Source organism: Dermacentor variabilis, chromosome 8 (genome assembly GCF_050947875.1).
Source record: "Dermacentor variabilis isolate Ectoservices chromosome 8, ASM5094787v1, whole genome shotgun sequence".
NCBI lineage: Eukaryota > Metazoa > Arthropoda > Arachnida > Ixodida > Ixodidae > Dermacentor > Dermacentor variabilis.
In genome coordinates, this window is record NC_134575.1 from 40,624,340 (window position 1) to 40,640,620 (window position 16,281).

At 44.8% G+C, this 16,281-nt stretch overlaps 1 protein-coding gene and 1 non-coding gene across 2 annotated transcripts in view; one reads left to right on the plus strand and one right to left on the minus strand.

Moving 5' to 3' along the window:
• The window catches only part of LOC142590113 (uncharacterized), a 38,046-nt gene extending 23,225 nt beyond the window's left edge, over positions 1-14,821 (minus strand). The window contains exons 1-7 of the mRNA XM_075701978.1: positions 13,538-14,821; positions 12,541-12,689; positions 12,018-12,166; positions 9,381-9,698; positions 6,306-6,409; positions 5,030-5,138; positions 4,019-4,206 (exon numbers count right to left, since the gene is read on the minus strand). Coding sequence (XP_075558093.1) covers positions 4,019-4,206; positions 5,030-5,138; positions 6,306-6,409; positions 9,381-9,698; positions 12,018-12,166; positions 12,541-12,689; positions 13,538-13,722 — 1,202 coding nt within the window. The 5' untranslated portion in view covers positions 13,723-14,821. The remainder of the gene's footprint in view (positions 1-4,018; positions 4,207-5,029; positions 5,139-6,305; positions 6,410-9,380; positions 9,699-12,017; positions 12,167-12,540; positions 12,690-13,537) is intronic.
• A 41-nt stretch (positions 14,822-14,862) lies between these two features.
• TRNAS-UGA (transfer RNA serine (anticodon UGA)) lies at positions 14,863-14,944 on the plus strand. The gene has a single exon. It is a non-coding gene; the product is annotated as a tRNA-Ser (tRNA).
• The last annotated feature ends 1,337 nt before the right edge of the window (positions 14,945-16,281 follow it).

Consider the following 16,281-nt stretch of genomic DNA (forward strand, 5'->3'; position numbering starts at 1 on the left):
TTTTCTGAATGATTGATATTAATTACTCTTGTGGCTCTACATCCCAAAGCTTCGTAGTGGGCCACAGGAGACGCCATAGTGGAGGTCTCTGGAACAAATCTGAGCATCTGCATTTCTGTGATGAGCACCTACATCTCAGCATACCAGCGTTTTTTCCATTCCATGTTGCATGTTCTTTCATGATTTGTGTATTATCATGTTTATAACTTTGTTTATTATCAGGGGTTCACCACAATTTATCATACTCGTGAACAACTTTCTGTGGCTACGAAGGGCGCTTGGCTGCTGCACACGTGTTACAGCGCCAAGTAGTCCGGCAGCGTTTGGCAGTGATTTCGGTTGTCGGAACAGACGCTGAATCGACGCAGCTTCCACGTGCTACGGTCTCGCATTTCCTTAGACACACAAGGGAAAAGCCGCAAAATGAGTAAACCTTTACACTCAGTGGTGCGTTCTGTCTTATTGAACTGTTGCCAATAAAGTGTTTAGGTTTTCTCTTTTCCAGCGTGAACTAACATGGGTTAAAACGCGGGACTCTTTTCAGAAGTGCTCTCACTTGTGTGTGCTTTGCTTTCGTAGCTTTCCCTTCATAGCCACAAAAAGTTGTCGGTGAGTTTAACTATTTATAAACAGTGTGCATCACATTATGAAAGCCAGTAATATGTTTTAACACTGGTGATGCCAATCCTGTCCTAAGCTTACATCATTTTCTTGCTTATGACAGCTTATAAACCTATGAAGCTAATGAAAGCTCCTTGAAGCACTGACTTATCACTTCAGCTTGACTTAATGTTTAGCAGTGCAAGTGTATCAACAGACAGCATGTCATGAAATTAAGAAATGCAGTGTCACTTGTGCATCGTAAAAACTTTATATACAGCGGGACCTAGGTAGATAGAACAACCGCGTCTATATCAGTTGGTCTTGTACTTTGATAATGCAAAAACAGTCTCATTAATCAGAACCAAAATTTTCGCAGCTCTCAGTAAGCAGAACAACGAAAGCAAGCTCTATAAAGCTCTTTTTCTTCTTGTTTCAGGAAAATCCAACATGAAATATTAATTTTGCTATACCTGTCGTTTATGCAGAAAGCCATCCTTAAAATGCAGCGACAAAGACTCAAGCAAGCAAAAATTTCACAGATGGTTAGTGCATAGCATTTCCAGTCCGGACAGCTTGGTGGCATCGTGTGCCACACGCTCCATAGATGGCCAAAATAAGAACAACTGAAATTTCAGACACCTCATTGTCATTGTGAGTCATTGGATTACACCAGCATGACCTTATGCTAATTGAGCCACCGAGTTGAGCAGCAAAAGCAATGTTCTTGCTTTAATATGCTGCCAGTGCTGCCTCTAAATCAAAACTAGCGAAGCCTAGTCAATCCAGAAGTCGCATTCAGCGCTACATTCCCTTCTTTGCTCTTAACATGTCTAACAGTGTTAACAGGGCATATGATACATAGTGCTGCACCTCTGCACATCTTTCTGAGTAAACCGAAGCTCCCTCTTATTCGGAACATATTCAGTCCCTTGAGGTTCCATTTATTGATATTCTACTGTAATGAATATGGCAAATCTAAACTGTTTCTCGCCAAGATCAGTCAAAAATTGACTATAATGAATACTGACATAATGAATTATTGGTTATAGTGAAGCAAATCTAAAATGTTGTGCACCAATATCAGCATGTAATGCATATATGCTTATAACAAATAATGGATATAAAGAAAGTATCGTAGTGTGGTAGTGTGGTTTTTAGAAAGTATTTTAGTATGAAGTCACCTTTTTCTCAAACGCTCTCTTTTCAACAGAAGCCTTCTGCTCACTCTTTTTGGGCTGCCCTATTTCGTAATATAGAAGATTCCCATACGTGGCTGCTATTGGCCAATAGTTGACATCAATGAAGAAAAGTGTTTGGATCACTGCGCTTCTTCCTGCTGTTACTGTGTATACTTATTGACACAGTTTAATAAACAGGCTGAAGTAAGTGAAAAATATACATCTCAAATGTCAGTATGAATTACATACTTCCGGAAGTATGAATATCATATTACTGCCAACATGCATGCTTGTTAGCACACACTCTCTCCTGGACGCTGGTAGCTAGACACCTTGGCAGTACTGAGCTAATGACAGCGCTTCAAAATGTGCAAGTTGGATATGGCTATTATCTGTCCGTCAAGCTGGTGCAGGACAAAGCTGGCCCGCAACACATAGCACGGCCAGACTGGAAAATATTGTCACGTGGTCGTGACGTCAAAGAACACAGTAGCAATACTGTTAAACACAAAACTAACTTTTATTGGGCGAACCTGTGCCTACAAAAGAGGCTACACTTATAGCACAACGATAGCGGCGAACACGGTCGGCCATAGTCGAAAATCTGATCAGCGGGTCAAGCGCGTCGGCTTTTATAGAGCAGTCGTCGAATGTTCCAGACTAATCGTTCGGACCCGCGTGCCTTCCACAAAGTTCTACACCATTCGCGCCAGGTGATGAAATCAGATAACATAAGGTTCGGCGACAACAGACAGCGGATAGAAGCATCGATAACTTTCCAGAAACTTCGGATACATGCAGGCGCGTCCCACGCTGTGCGATTACATTTGTTAGGCGGCGAAACGTGGTTGCCCGATACAGATAAGTACACGTGTCAATATGAGTGCAAATGCACACTCAAGCTCTGTCATGCACAAAGCAAATGCCATGCATATGCACTACAGTTGCACGTAGCTGCAATCTGCTACGTAGGGTAAATACCTCGGCTGCTGCAGCATGCCACGACGAGTCTGCTCGCTGAGCACGCCGTGGCTTGCTGAGGACAACTGCGCTTGGCACATTGTAGCTGCCCAAATTGCAAATATTGGCGTCTACACGAACGTTCAACATCAAATTTGAACTGCACGCCACGGTGACGTTCAGTAGGCGGGGCCTTGTGGGCATGCCCTACTCCGCCGTAGCCGTAGCCATGCAAGGCATTGGAGGAGGAGCCGAAGCACCGTGAAATGAATCGTACAGTTATCTTTGATTGCCAACAACTCCACTTCCGCTGAACGCATTGAAGTACTTTTCGCGGCAAGGTATTTCTGAAATAGTTATAGTTCTATAAGAGAGTGAGAGTAACACAAGATGTGCACTTCAGCAGTTCAGAAGCATGTTAAACATGTAACGAAACAAGGCCACAAGCTATGGCAACATGACAGTGACAAAATTCTGCTGATGACCGTGAACAGATGTTTCATCTGCCATCTGTCATCACATGATACAGTTACAGTAGACTCTCTTTAAATGGAACCTCAAGGGACTAGGGAAATTGGTTCCGTTTAACAAGTGTTCCATGTAGTGAGAAATATTGCACAGAGCATTGCATGAATACAAAACCAACCAACCATGAGGATGGTGTTCCGTTTAAGCAGCAGTTTTGTTTAGGCGATTACCGTTTTTCGAGATTCCACTGTAGTTTTGAGGAGATGCCGCCATGTGGCGGGGTGACTTTCACAGTGCTCTTTGTCTTGAAAGGTTGTTCTGAAGAAACGCAACGGGCCATTGTGTATGTTGCACTGAGTGGTCCCGTATGAACTTCCCAATCTGCACTTCGCACAAAGTGGAGTCCAGTGCTACTATACTTCAGGTTACCCGGTCTCAAAATGCATGCACTGCGGGTGATACCACAAAATACTTCTAACAAAGGAATATTTTGAGCAAAGTGATTTTGTTACAAGTGTCTATTGATAGAAGTCAAGCCTATTCCGGTACAGCTTAACGCTCTGAAACTTCTGATGACAGCATCACACGTGAATGAGCTAGAAGAATGACGTTCCACAGTTCTGTTGGGCATGCATGAGTAAAATGTAGATCATGCTTATGATCAGTTGCAGCACCTGTCTTCTCGCTGTAAAAAAAAATTCCTCCACTGGTTTTCTACACTAGTCTTGAACACTGTTGTTTTTACCAGTGCACACAGACTTTCTGCGTTCGTGGCTGGGAACCACTACTTTTCCGAGTTGTCGACTCACCTAAAGTAAGGCACGGCCTCGGGCTGTCCCGGGTCGGGCAAGAAGCGAAACCGAAGGCAGCCGCCCCCACCGTACGCGTCGTCTGTATAGATATTGACCGAACCACATCCTTTGTACAGCCAAGTGTTCTGGTCACGCGGCTGCAGCTGCTGTTTGGACAGGTCGAACCATGGTTTCTTTGACACTACCTGCGAAGTTGGTCATACGGGTTTCCCACAGGAACTGCAAGTGCTATTGACAGCTTGATGCTGTGTGGCTGCAGTCACCTCTCAGTCCCTCACCAACTTCTTTTGCACAAGTGCTCACTAAGCATTGCTGCCTCACTTTGGCACCCCATTTCAAACATGCATGTGGCATGTGGTGATGTGTAAGCAATGCCGACACCCCCAGTTGCATGTGTTGAATGTGCTTTTTTTACAGCAATAGCTAACATTTTGGGTTAACAATACGTGGCTGCAGTCAGAGGCTGTCGGTATGTCGGCGGTTTTTACAGCAATGCCCACTAAGGCATGCTACGTTAAAAAATGGCAGTGTTACAGAACGTGGTGGTATGCAAATAACACCACAACCACGTGCGTGTGTTCGAGCAGGCTTGTTACAGTAATAGGCAATATTATGTGGGTTAACGCTATGTGGCTGCAGGCAGAGGCTGTCACCAGTATTTACAGTAATGCTCGATCAGGTGGCCCGTGATGGTGTCAGTGGGCTACAATGCACGGTGGTAATGCCTCAAATGACAACCAACAGTGTCACTCAAGTGAATATATAATTAAGTGCCACCAGAACCAGAGTAAGCTGGCGCAACAGTGACCTTTGCGAACAGGCGTGTTCCTCGGAAATATGCAATGCCTTCCTTCTTTTTTCAGTACTTTATATGCCTATTTAATATTATCTTTGCCGTAATAGTGATAGTCTTTTTTGTGTTCTGTGTCAATAGATGCATCACGAACTGAATGTAGCCACAACAGTTATTGGGGCAAAACAACACTAAAAATAATGGGAGCTTCTGACCTGCCCCTCCTTGTAGAGGCTATCACCAAAACCCTGGCAGAAAGTGGTCGAGATGGGCGGCTCTCTCAGGCGCCATTCGGTACAGCAGTGGTCGGGGAAGCTCCACAGCCTGCAGAAATGGTTAAATGCCGTGCATTCCACTGTGCTCCGTTTCACACACAGCAAGCATCACACATAGCTAGAAAGCATCATATGTAGCAAAGGCTAGAAACATGTGTCTCACTGCTTCCATTCACGACCAAAAAATAGCAAGTCACAAGCAAAAGAAAGATACAGCTTCGCATCGTGTAATTTGATGCAAGATTTAAAGAACACTAAAGGAAAATATCAGGTTGAACTAAATTGAAAGATTGGGCTTCCATAATAGCGAATCGGTCATACGTAGCGAGAACAGAGCTTTTGCAAGCGAGAAAATGACAAAAATGGTAAAATGGGGAGTGCTGCCACCCATTTTGAACTGTGCCATCTCTCATGTGATATCACCACTCGCTTATTCAAAGAGCGGGAGGGAGGGAGGTCACATGAAGATTACGCCAACTCATCTGTTCTGGTGCGGGCAATAAAAATTGAGGAGAAACAGCGGGACCATCTGAAGGCAATTTCCTATGCAACAATGTCATACTGGCATGCAGGAAATGACGATAAGGCAGCTGCATAAATGTTTTATCAATCTAACTAGGCTTAACACTTTTCTTCGGTGTCCCTTTAAGTCTCATACCCTTATGCCACAAAATACGGCGTAATTATTGCATGCAAGGCACCGCAGATATTAACCACTTTAGCATTGAGTGAGCCCAGCGGCTTGTTTTTGCAACCATTGGCCACAGTGTGGCACTTGCATGTGCGGCCAAAACGTAAGTACGTCACATACGGGTAGCACCATGGTGCCCAAGTAATATGAGACTTTACGCAACCTTGGACCCCTAGATGTAGCTGTAATGAATAAAGTGGTTATTCTGCAAAAAGCGTCGCATACCAAAAGCGGCAACACTGCAAAACATGTGGAGTGAGATTTCTGTGACCGCATTATTTGCATAGCTTCCGCAGCATTGCCTGTTAAGTTTTAAATGGAGTAATGCAGACAAAGGACCAAGGACAAAGGACAAAAATTATTAACACTAATATAAATATGTATTGTAATTACTGCTAATATGTGGTATGTAAAACGAAATGTCCACTGCTTGCATGTTTACAAGAAGCCATGCTCCAATAATATGTGTGACATTATTACATATGGTGAGACCACCAGCTTCCCGGTGACATCTCCAGAACTCACCGGCACTGGTTTGCTATAAACCTCCGCTTGTCTTGAGCCTCATACACCCAACCAGCACCGAAGATGGCTGCCGACAAGCCGAGCTTACGTGCCGTCTCGACTACCTGAAACGAAATAAAGGTTTGACAGACAATGTGAATGTTATGACGAAGGTAATGAAAGAGACTTTTATTTTTCGTGAACCTCATAAAATGTGATCTTTACACTGCAGCCCACAGGATTTATCTCTCAACATGGTATGGCCCCAAAAGATTAAGAAATTCGTTCATGTTGATGCTCTGAAAGTATGCCAATAGTCAAAATTTTGAACACAAATCACATACTCTTTATTATTCCATTCGTGCTGGATTCGAGAATTCACCATTTGAAATTGCTAATGTTCATTACAGTTCGAATATAAGGGATAACTGCACTTATTGGAGTCTCGATCGAGGGACAAAGAGCAACGCAAGTGAGGGACTACTCCGAATGATTCAGCTGCAGGACAGCTGAAGTTCTTGCGCAGAGGCGCCAGTTCCAAAGCGAACACATGAGGCAGATAACTTCTCCATAATTTCCAGTCACTCAAAAGGAATGCCTCATTGTTAACCAGCCTACTATATATAAATCTGTTGCCTTGATTTAAACAAAGTACTTCATTATTTGGCCAATCTTATAATGTCTGCCTCCTTTTGAAAACCATATGTGGTGCAGTATGGTCACCCATCTCTCTTTTAAAGAACACTACACTCAGCTGGCTGGATGTTCAGTTTCAAACAGCATGGCATCCATGTGTAAAAATTACGCCTCTATTTCTTTTTTGGAACACGTTCACTGCGATGCAGGTCACGGCAGTGGGTCACACTGTACGGCTGTGCAGGGCTTTCCTGCCGCACTCGTGCAACATCTCCACTAGGAATCAATGGACATGAAAAATACTGGTCACCCTTGTGATTCGCCGGTGGGTCATGACCGGAGTTGGGCAAGTGCCCTCATTGATTGGGTTTTCCTCTCTCGCCGTCACGGCGCGAGCCACGTCCCCGCCTCACCATCATGCTGAAAAATTTGTCCGCCCTCGACATCAGCTATGAAAAATTTACTCACTTTGCCCTCCTGTCGAAAAGGCTACCATCCCGTCAGAAAGAAATCTGGGATAAGTGTGGCCAGAGGAGCCTGTTTAGGTGTGCTCAGTGCCGAGTAGATTGTGCAGTTTCCTTCTTCATTGTCTTCATCAGTGACCGAATTTTCAGCTAGCATTCACGGTACGGCTCACATGAAACCTGCTGTTCATTTGCCAATCGCGAAAGTAAAAAAACATGGTCGAGACGCCAACAGATTAATACGTACCACATATTTATAGTTAGAAGTGCAAGAGCACACAACATGTCATACTTGTCAAAAAAAAAAGAGAATTTGCTTACAGCCCATCACTCCTCACATGCACGTAGCACTGTACCATCACAGCACAAAATGCCGAAAAAGTGCTAAAAGTAAATAAATAAATAAAAACAAAAACAAAGCAACAATTGCTGTAGCACTTAATGGAAGAAGGTACTGTTGTGGTTTTCGTATCTGTAAATCGTCCGATAGTGATGTTAAATTCGCAGGAATGTGGAATGCCACTTTGAATGCGAACATGTTAGTAATGCTGAATTTTACCTGTGTGCATGCCAGCCGTGGTGGCTCATTAGCTAATGCTTCTCATGCTGAGCATGAGCTCACATCTTCCATTTATGCTACAGCGGCCGCATTCTGGTAACCTCTATATAATATCACAACAGTGCAACATTACAAAGGTTAAGCTGAAACACTTAAGTTGCATGTTTACTGCAAATAAAGTTCCTCGACCACAGTTGCGATGCGGCAGCAGAAGCATAAAACAAATCAGTTTTAGTTGTACTGGAATTGAGCTCAGCTATATTAACAGCATGTTTTTTGTCTCCTTTTTGATGCTGCTTTCACTAGGTCAACAAATGCCATCAACGCCTGAAAAGCCTCGAACCTCAAGTTCTTGTTCCTCTTTAATCAGAACAAGGAAAGGTGGATTCCAGAATGTCTATCTCAGATAAAGTAGTGTGATGAACTGTGGTAATCAACGGGGGAAAAAACAACAACGTTGGAGCAATGCCAAAAAGTCGCCATCACTGTTCGCACTTTAGTTGCTGCTACAGCTCCTGGTCACCGTGTTTAGCTACGGCTAACATCAACAGCCATTTATGACTGAGGTCTGTTATAAGTGGGCTTTGACGTGCCTCTGAACTTGAGAGCTTCCTGCCAGTGCGCTTCAAAACCTCAGACCTCGAACTCATCACGCATACACGCTAGCTGACTTATCTGCACTGCAGCAATATGAATTGTGTCTTCCTCTTTAGCCTCACATCGTCGCCATCACCCTCCCTCACCAATTTTTCAAAGCTGATCCATATTTCTCCCTCACCTCACCTTGAGGGCGAGGGCAGATGAGGGCAGATGAGGGCTGATGAGGGTGCCCATGTCTGGTCACGACATACCAGAGGTGTACGACAAGTGGCCCATCGAGGGATCATGATGCACAGGAATCAAGACTTCAAAAAAGTGCTGGCACAGTGAACATGCTAGCCGAGTGAGTGCCGCATGAACTTCACACTTTGCTTTGTTTAGAATGAGTAAATATTCAATATTTGTTTCAACATTCGGAAGTTGTTTTTCTAGAATACTCGTATTCAATTCGATTAGCAAGTCACATTATTTGAACACCTCTACAACTGCTCCTCAAAGCGTTCAGCCTGCAATATGGTGAAATGGGAATCATCCTTTTGAAAAATTTCTGTGGAACTTTGAAAAATAGTGTCATGATTCAGCGAGCGATCACAGTTCCAGGAAATAAGAACAGGGCGTAATGAAGAAGCGCCAGTTAGCCCAGCGCATCTCCAGCGTATGAAAGGCAACGAAGAAGTGCCGGTTAGTCAGGCGCATCACCGGCGCTTTACGCACGGGGCCGGTTCTGACTGCTCGCAGGATCTTGACTACTGCGCCGAGTTCGACCTGTCACTCCTTGCGTACCCTGTCAATAAACACCTTGGCATTTGGTGGAGGGAGCTATCGAGCTTCACTCACCTTGTATGTTTCAAAGCCAGCACGGTAACTTGTCAGTCGTGCGTAGACATCAATGCCGACATAAACATCACTCTTGCGGGGCCCGGCAAAGGACGCCGACTGTTGGAGCATGTCCTCGGTCCAATGAGAGTTGAGAAATATTCCGTCGCAAAGGTTGAAGAAGTCACAGTTTTGCTCATTGAGCTCGTTCTGCCAGTCCAGCGTCCCGTCGTGCAACACGCTGTCGTACCAGATGACCAGCGAATCGGGCACGGACTGGTGCGTCTCCGTGGTGATGGCAAGAAGCAACTCCTTCAGGAATCCAGCATGGCATTTTTCCTGGAAGCACAAGTGGCACGCTCCAATTTAGTGCATTCTGTTTGAGCCTCATGCTATTGCAGGTTAGTGCCGAGATACAATAGCTGGGCAAATGTTTGAACTCACTCTATAGCAGACACTAAGTCAGCTTATACTGAAAAAAAGTGTTCGTTCAAAACTTCATTTTTGTAACAGCACGACTAGGTGAGCTTGACGGTACATGATTTACAAGCAAAAAATCACTTGAAAAAACAGGAAGATACCCGCTGTCTTCTGTCTTCCCTTTTTATAAAGCGATTTCTTGTTTTGTCTCGTTTTAGCACTGTTCGCTTCCAAATCTATTTTTGTAAATTTTGCAGTTATAGGTTGACTATTAGAAAACAAAAATGAAAGCCGTAGTTACTTTCTTTTTTTAAATTTTCTACAGAAACCCCAGCGCTGGTACGCCACTGGTGCATTGGGGATTTTAATATACATTATTGTATTTGGGCTACAACATCTGAAAGAACACGTGACAGTTCACAACTGGAACCATCTGCACCTTTCTGTTTGCAGTGCCGTGCACCTTTCCTGAATCAAACAACCGTTTAGTAGGCTCAGTCTCTTAATTCTTTTAGAATACAATGTAGTCCAGCTTTACCATAAAAGAATTATCTAAGCTCAAGCAGACACCGGCAAAAGCAGTGGCACCACAGCAAGCTGACGCGGTAACTTCCAAGGCTTCGTCACCACCCATCTTGCTTCCTTGCGTCTTTTCCGGCTTACCAAGCCTGTTCTCACAGTGAGATTAGCTTTTGTTGGGCATTGTAGAAGGATAATTTGTTATTACATGCAGCTAAAGTTATATTTTAGTGTACTTCTAAGTATCACTAGCAGCATTCTGGGTAACTAAAGTAAAATTCTTCCAATGATCGCAGCCCTTACAAACATTTTCGCCGTGATGTTGAACACCCCAAGTGGCCCAATCAGAGTAACCTGAGGCGACCTAATCGGGTGGCCATATGGGGTGGCTTAACCGCTCCGTTCTGCTCACTGGACAAAGTGGAAGCCATTTTGTCCAGTAAGCAGAATGAGCGGTTCGAATGCTTGAGAGGGTGCAGACCAAAGCAAGCAATCTTATTCAAGGTGGCATACATATAGACATACATTGGTTATGTTGGCGACAACAGGCAAGAGGGAACACTCCAGAGCTTGACTCATCACCACCTACTCCTTAAAGGGACAGTGAGGATAAAAATGATTTCACCTGTTTTAGTAATTTATACTTATACAATACCAAAAACACCACTCTCAGTGTGAGAAGATGCTTGGTAAGCCAGAAAACATGCGAGGAGGAGAGACTGGGGGCGCCACCGCCTTGAAGTTCCCGCACCAGGTTACCATATGTCATGGATTTTGAAGGTGTCTGCTAGGGCGTAGTTAATTCTTTATGCGTGGAAATGGACTATATCATGTTCTAAGGTGCCAAACATTGAACATGGCACAGTTCTGGGAAGTTATACTGAACCAACGAGGGTCGAAATAAAAAAAAAAACAATACTTCAAAATTTGTGACATCACCTTAAGGTACCACCATGCAGGTTTCGGTGTGAGATTTGAAAAATTATTAATCGTTGACCTTCATTTTCTCTTCTTATAATCAACCTTATTTGTGGGACTGATAAAAAATGTAGTTTTCAGAGAATACTTTATCAGTCTTAAACTGTTTTCTAAACAGTCTAATCAAGTTGTTCTCTTTAGGGTCCCTTTAAAATGAAGGAATTCAGTTGGTTGTCCTACAACAGCTAAAAGAACGTGTGACAGCTTTTTACTACAGACATGCGACACGTGAATGGTAGAAGCTGGCATTGTATTGCATTCCCAGCTCATTAGCAAGCAGTAAACTGAGTGATTCAAATGCGATAATCAGCCTGCATGTCAGCCAGCACTTCCTGAGCCACCAGTGGGCACTGGAAACACCAAGCTAATAACTGAACACCGAACACCGAACTAACACCAAGTGGCACAAGAGACGCTGGTCACCATGCGGGCCAATTATTGCATCTGAATCACTGAGAATTTTACGTCACAGAGCAAAGCAACAACATATGCAACAACATAGAGCAAAGCAAACATATATTTTTCGTTATCGTTTGCTCTGTACAATTTTTTCCTTTTACTTCTTGTTTTGCATCTTGCGTCGTTATTTGAGACTTGTTCCTATGGTACTTATGCTGTTTTTTGTCCCCCTTACTCAATGCCCTTCTGCGCCCTGTAAGGTATTTTGAATAAATAAATAAATAAATATAGGCATGCATTTGGTTTGCACACTACAAAAAAAGATAGTTAAATGACACAAACCACGTTGCTCTCAATGTCAACAAACCATCCATCAAACTGGGAGAGGGCTGCGATGAGAGCCAGTTGAGATGCTACTTTCGACAGGAGGTTGTCACGTCTGATGGTATCGAGAACTTCCGTGCCCTGAGATGACTCGATAATGAAGGTTCCTGAAAATTCAGAACAAGATTAAAAGCCAGTTGTGGAGAGCCCATTTCTGTGAGAAAAGCTTACGACGAAACGCAGGGGCAGTATTCTCGAGGCATCCCTTTTGGGGATGCGGTCACTTTCCCCATATTCCGAACGCGTGGCTTGGCAACGGATGAGCACTCGTGCACTACCAACAGCATTCATGGTGCTGTGCTAAGCTTACTATCCACACAGCACCAGAAATGCAGTCCATTATATACTTCGACAGTTCAGTGCCGAGTTGCGTGAAATCTCACATAAGCAAGTCTATGACCAAAAGTGATCCCTTATGAATAACACCCCTATGTAAATTAGGGCTCAACAGCAAGAGGCGGTGCCTCAGGCAATGCCTTACCCAAAACTTTGACGCCGTGCCTGTGGGCCGCCGATATCCAGCCGGGAGGCGGGATTGTGACCATGTGGTGGGAATAATAGACGAAGCTGTCAATTACTTGCCAGTGGTGAAACCGGTAGCTCTTGTGTTTGGAAGAACCATGGATGAACCTAGAAAGAAAAGAGTGCAGATCTGTGAATGTAAGCACTAATTAAGGCATGGTAGCCAAGAAGGTCATCATGTTGTCCTCCTTAGTGCCGAGTTTGAGCACTACTCTTAGGAATTACAGCCCGTCTGAGAGGAAGTTGACATACTCATGCAGCTTCAGTCATGACCAAACAGGCTATATGGCCCAGGTGGCGCACCCCTAGGTGGCCAGAGGACACTGCGGCTCTCATTTACACCACCAGTGCTGGTGACGGCAGTTGCTAAGGCTGTCGAAGAAACGCGACCCTCGAAATGCAACACTCGTTCGAGTGTTAAATGCCGAGGTTTGCCCAGTCGAAACCCAAGTAATGCTCCTGCATGTCACATTCCGAGTGCGATCTTTGTCTCGGGTTAAGCATTTCTAGGCATTTATTTATTTCAAGTACCCTCAAGGTGAAATGACATTACAGAAAAAAAAATCTGAATCACGTCCCTCCAATTTTGCTTCTGCTCGCTAGGCTGCGTGTTCTGGCACTTGTGTCAACTGTGGAATTAGGCATCAGCGCAAGGTGTCTATACCAGTAAGTAAGATTAGGCAATTGCCTTCAGCCACTGAGGTCCAACTTCCGAGCAGCATGAAACTTCAGATCACGCTCAATGACATTGCAATTAAGATGAAGTTGCTAACAACTTAATATAGAAACAATTTAAGTGGGGTTTGCATGTTTCATCAGAACAGCTAAACCCTTGAACTAAACCTAGAGCCTTCACAATAATGTAAGTCGGGCATAGACACCTTTTGAATCTTCAGTTGGGCGCCACAAGCATACAGTGATGAACTCTCTTAACTTCCATGCACTCGTGTACTTGCCTGTCCTCCTGGTAGCCACTTATTATGTCATGGCACAAAAGGGTCTTTGGGTCCTCTGGTCTGCCTCGTTTGATGTTCCTTAGCGGCTGCACCGTGCACAGTGGCGGCCTCTTGAAGCTGAAGAGCTCTGCTAATGTATCCAGCGGAGTGACGGTCTTGTCTGGATTGACCTCCTGATCAAGCATCGTTGTTGGGACAAACGCCTATACTGCTCCGGTTTCAGCAAGCTGACCGCAAAGAACACTCAACACTAAGCGCCTTTTCGAATTCGTAAACGTAAAAAAGATCCGCGCGCCACGTGTCATTCATGTACCAGGAATGGTACGTGCAAGGCCTTCTTCTTCCTGGCTCGTATCCACGAGGCCGTTATGCCGCTTGACATGTTTCTCCTTCTTTTTCCTCGCGTGCTTGCGTTTATAATCAAATGGATCAGCCAAGACATAATTCTCAAATTTATGAGCACGTACTGACGACGTCCCAACAAGTCGAGCTGCAGGAGTAAAAACGCCACATATTCTCGTTCATTTCACCTGTACAAAGACAGAAGGCATTGCTATTTGGACATCATGTCATTTTTTAAAGGGCACTCTCACTCTATCTTTTCATTTTAATCCGATTCCTGGTCAACGCCTTTGTAGTGGACATTTATGTGCACCGTACTTAAAGGGAAATCGAATAAAATCGGCTGCGATGGGTGCGACGGTGGCTTGGAATTTTTATTTCACCAATTCACGCTGCGAAACAAATGAACTTTCGCGCAGCAAATATCCCAAACTTTGTGTCAGGGACACGTTTTTCCTCTTCTTATTCCTCTTTCTTTTTTGTTGTTGTTGTTGTTGTAAGAGAAAGCGCGGAAGGCGACGTGTTCAAAGGATACCGAAGTGGTTGGGTCAGTCAGGCGCAGGCAGGTGCATCACCAACGGCGTTCTCGCGAGACCGAGCGATTGCATTTTGTAAAGGCTGCACGGCGGAACGTGAAGGTAAACGAGGGCCATGACGCCGCCGTTGCTGACAGAGCGTGCTATCCAGTGGTGACTTTTAGAGCTACGGTAAATGCTACCAAAGGTAGTGCTTTGCTTTGCCATCATCGCCTCCTCAAATTTAAGAGGAGGCGCTGGCTTTGCAAGCAGAACATATCCCTTGTCGGACCCGCTACGGAGAGGGCGTTGTACCACAATGTGTGCTCGCACACGTATGCGATTCAATGCGAAGTGAAAGCAGGAAGAAGCTTTTCATTCATAGCAAAATTTGTCAATAACCGTAACAAAACCCCTTTATTTCTGTCAGTGTCCTTATAATGCCCCGCAAGTAACCACACTCTCGTCGCAGTCGTGGCCGAGTGGTTAAGGCGATGGACTTGAAATCCATTGGGATCTTCCCGCGCAGGTTCGAATCCTGCCGACTGCGCAAAGCAGCAGTGTTTTTTTTTTTTTCTTGTGCACATAATGTTTGCATTTTTGTTTTTATAGTATTATAGTCTCGTCATTTTCTTTAGCGGACGAGCATGACAGAAGCGACGCATGTGGTCAGTGCTTCTAATCATTTTCGTGGCGCTCCTATCTGTGCGAAACGGCGTTGTTTATTTGTTATTTTCATTTTATTCACACAGTGGTGGAAGTGTGTGTGCGGGGCGGGGGGGGGGGGTGAGCTTGGCCTCGGTTTCCGAATTCTTATCGTCAGTAAAGTGCCCAGATAAAATAAAAATATATATGTGTATTTATGGACTTTAAGGTTTGCGCCGAGACCGAATTATCCGATATGCTACGCGGGCGCGCACAGAGCCTGACGCAGATCGCGGACTCGCCGGCAAAAATTAAGGCTCGCCAGAATTAAGCTCACCGTGTTTATTCGGCGACAGCTGTTTATGGGTCGTCCACATGTTTTGCCCGGCCACGACTCGATCTTTGTGGTCGCAATAAGAGAAGCGCGTCGCAGCGTGATCAGTGAGTGACTAAAAGCGTCACTGAAAAGAAGTGAAAGAAGGCACGTTGGTTGAGGACACTATTCCAGTGCCCCACTGGCACGATCGAGCGACTCGCTGGGCTTGATCCAGAAGAACCTGCACGTTAACGGGCTTATTTCCACCATTGCAACGTACATACATGCGAACTAAAGTTATCAATTAAAAAGATAATTGACACGATTTTGTCAATTAGCAATAAATTCAGCACTACTACTCATTTAGAAAGTAATATGCGCTATCCCGGCTTGATCCACAAGCCATATGCCTTCCACTGCCCATTCCTCGTTAGTGGGTGTTTGTGTACTATGGGGCTGTCTATATACGTCTGGATCACAGTACGCAATAAATCGACGGGGTCGACTAGTTGACAGAGTAAAGACACCACCAAGCGCTATTCTGGGAAGGAATTCCGTCGTCCTGTCACGGGAAAGATATCTCCACAAGAAGCAGAGGTCGCGGTAGAGCTCCCGCAGGGAGACAGTTATGTTCATGTATATGCTCCCCCAGGGATCTATGTGGAAGCAGAGGCCCTGGAATTTAGTCGTCAGGAGATCTCAGATTTGCGCTGTCCCTGTACTGGCGTGCTTGCCATTGCCACTCTGAGCGCGGGATTTTACAAACCCTAACTACTCTCATGGATTCCTGACGGAGGGAAGCCTTGGCGAACATCAACAACACCTCGGGAGGAACTATATATTCTGTGTCCGATGCAGAAACCGAGTGAGCTCGCTTTGCACGAGGCCACCCCCACGTAGGAGACTACATGCGTACCCGACACGTA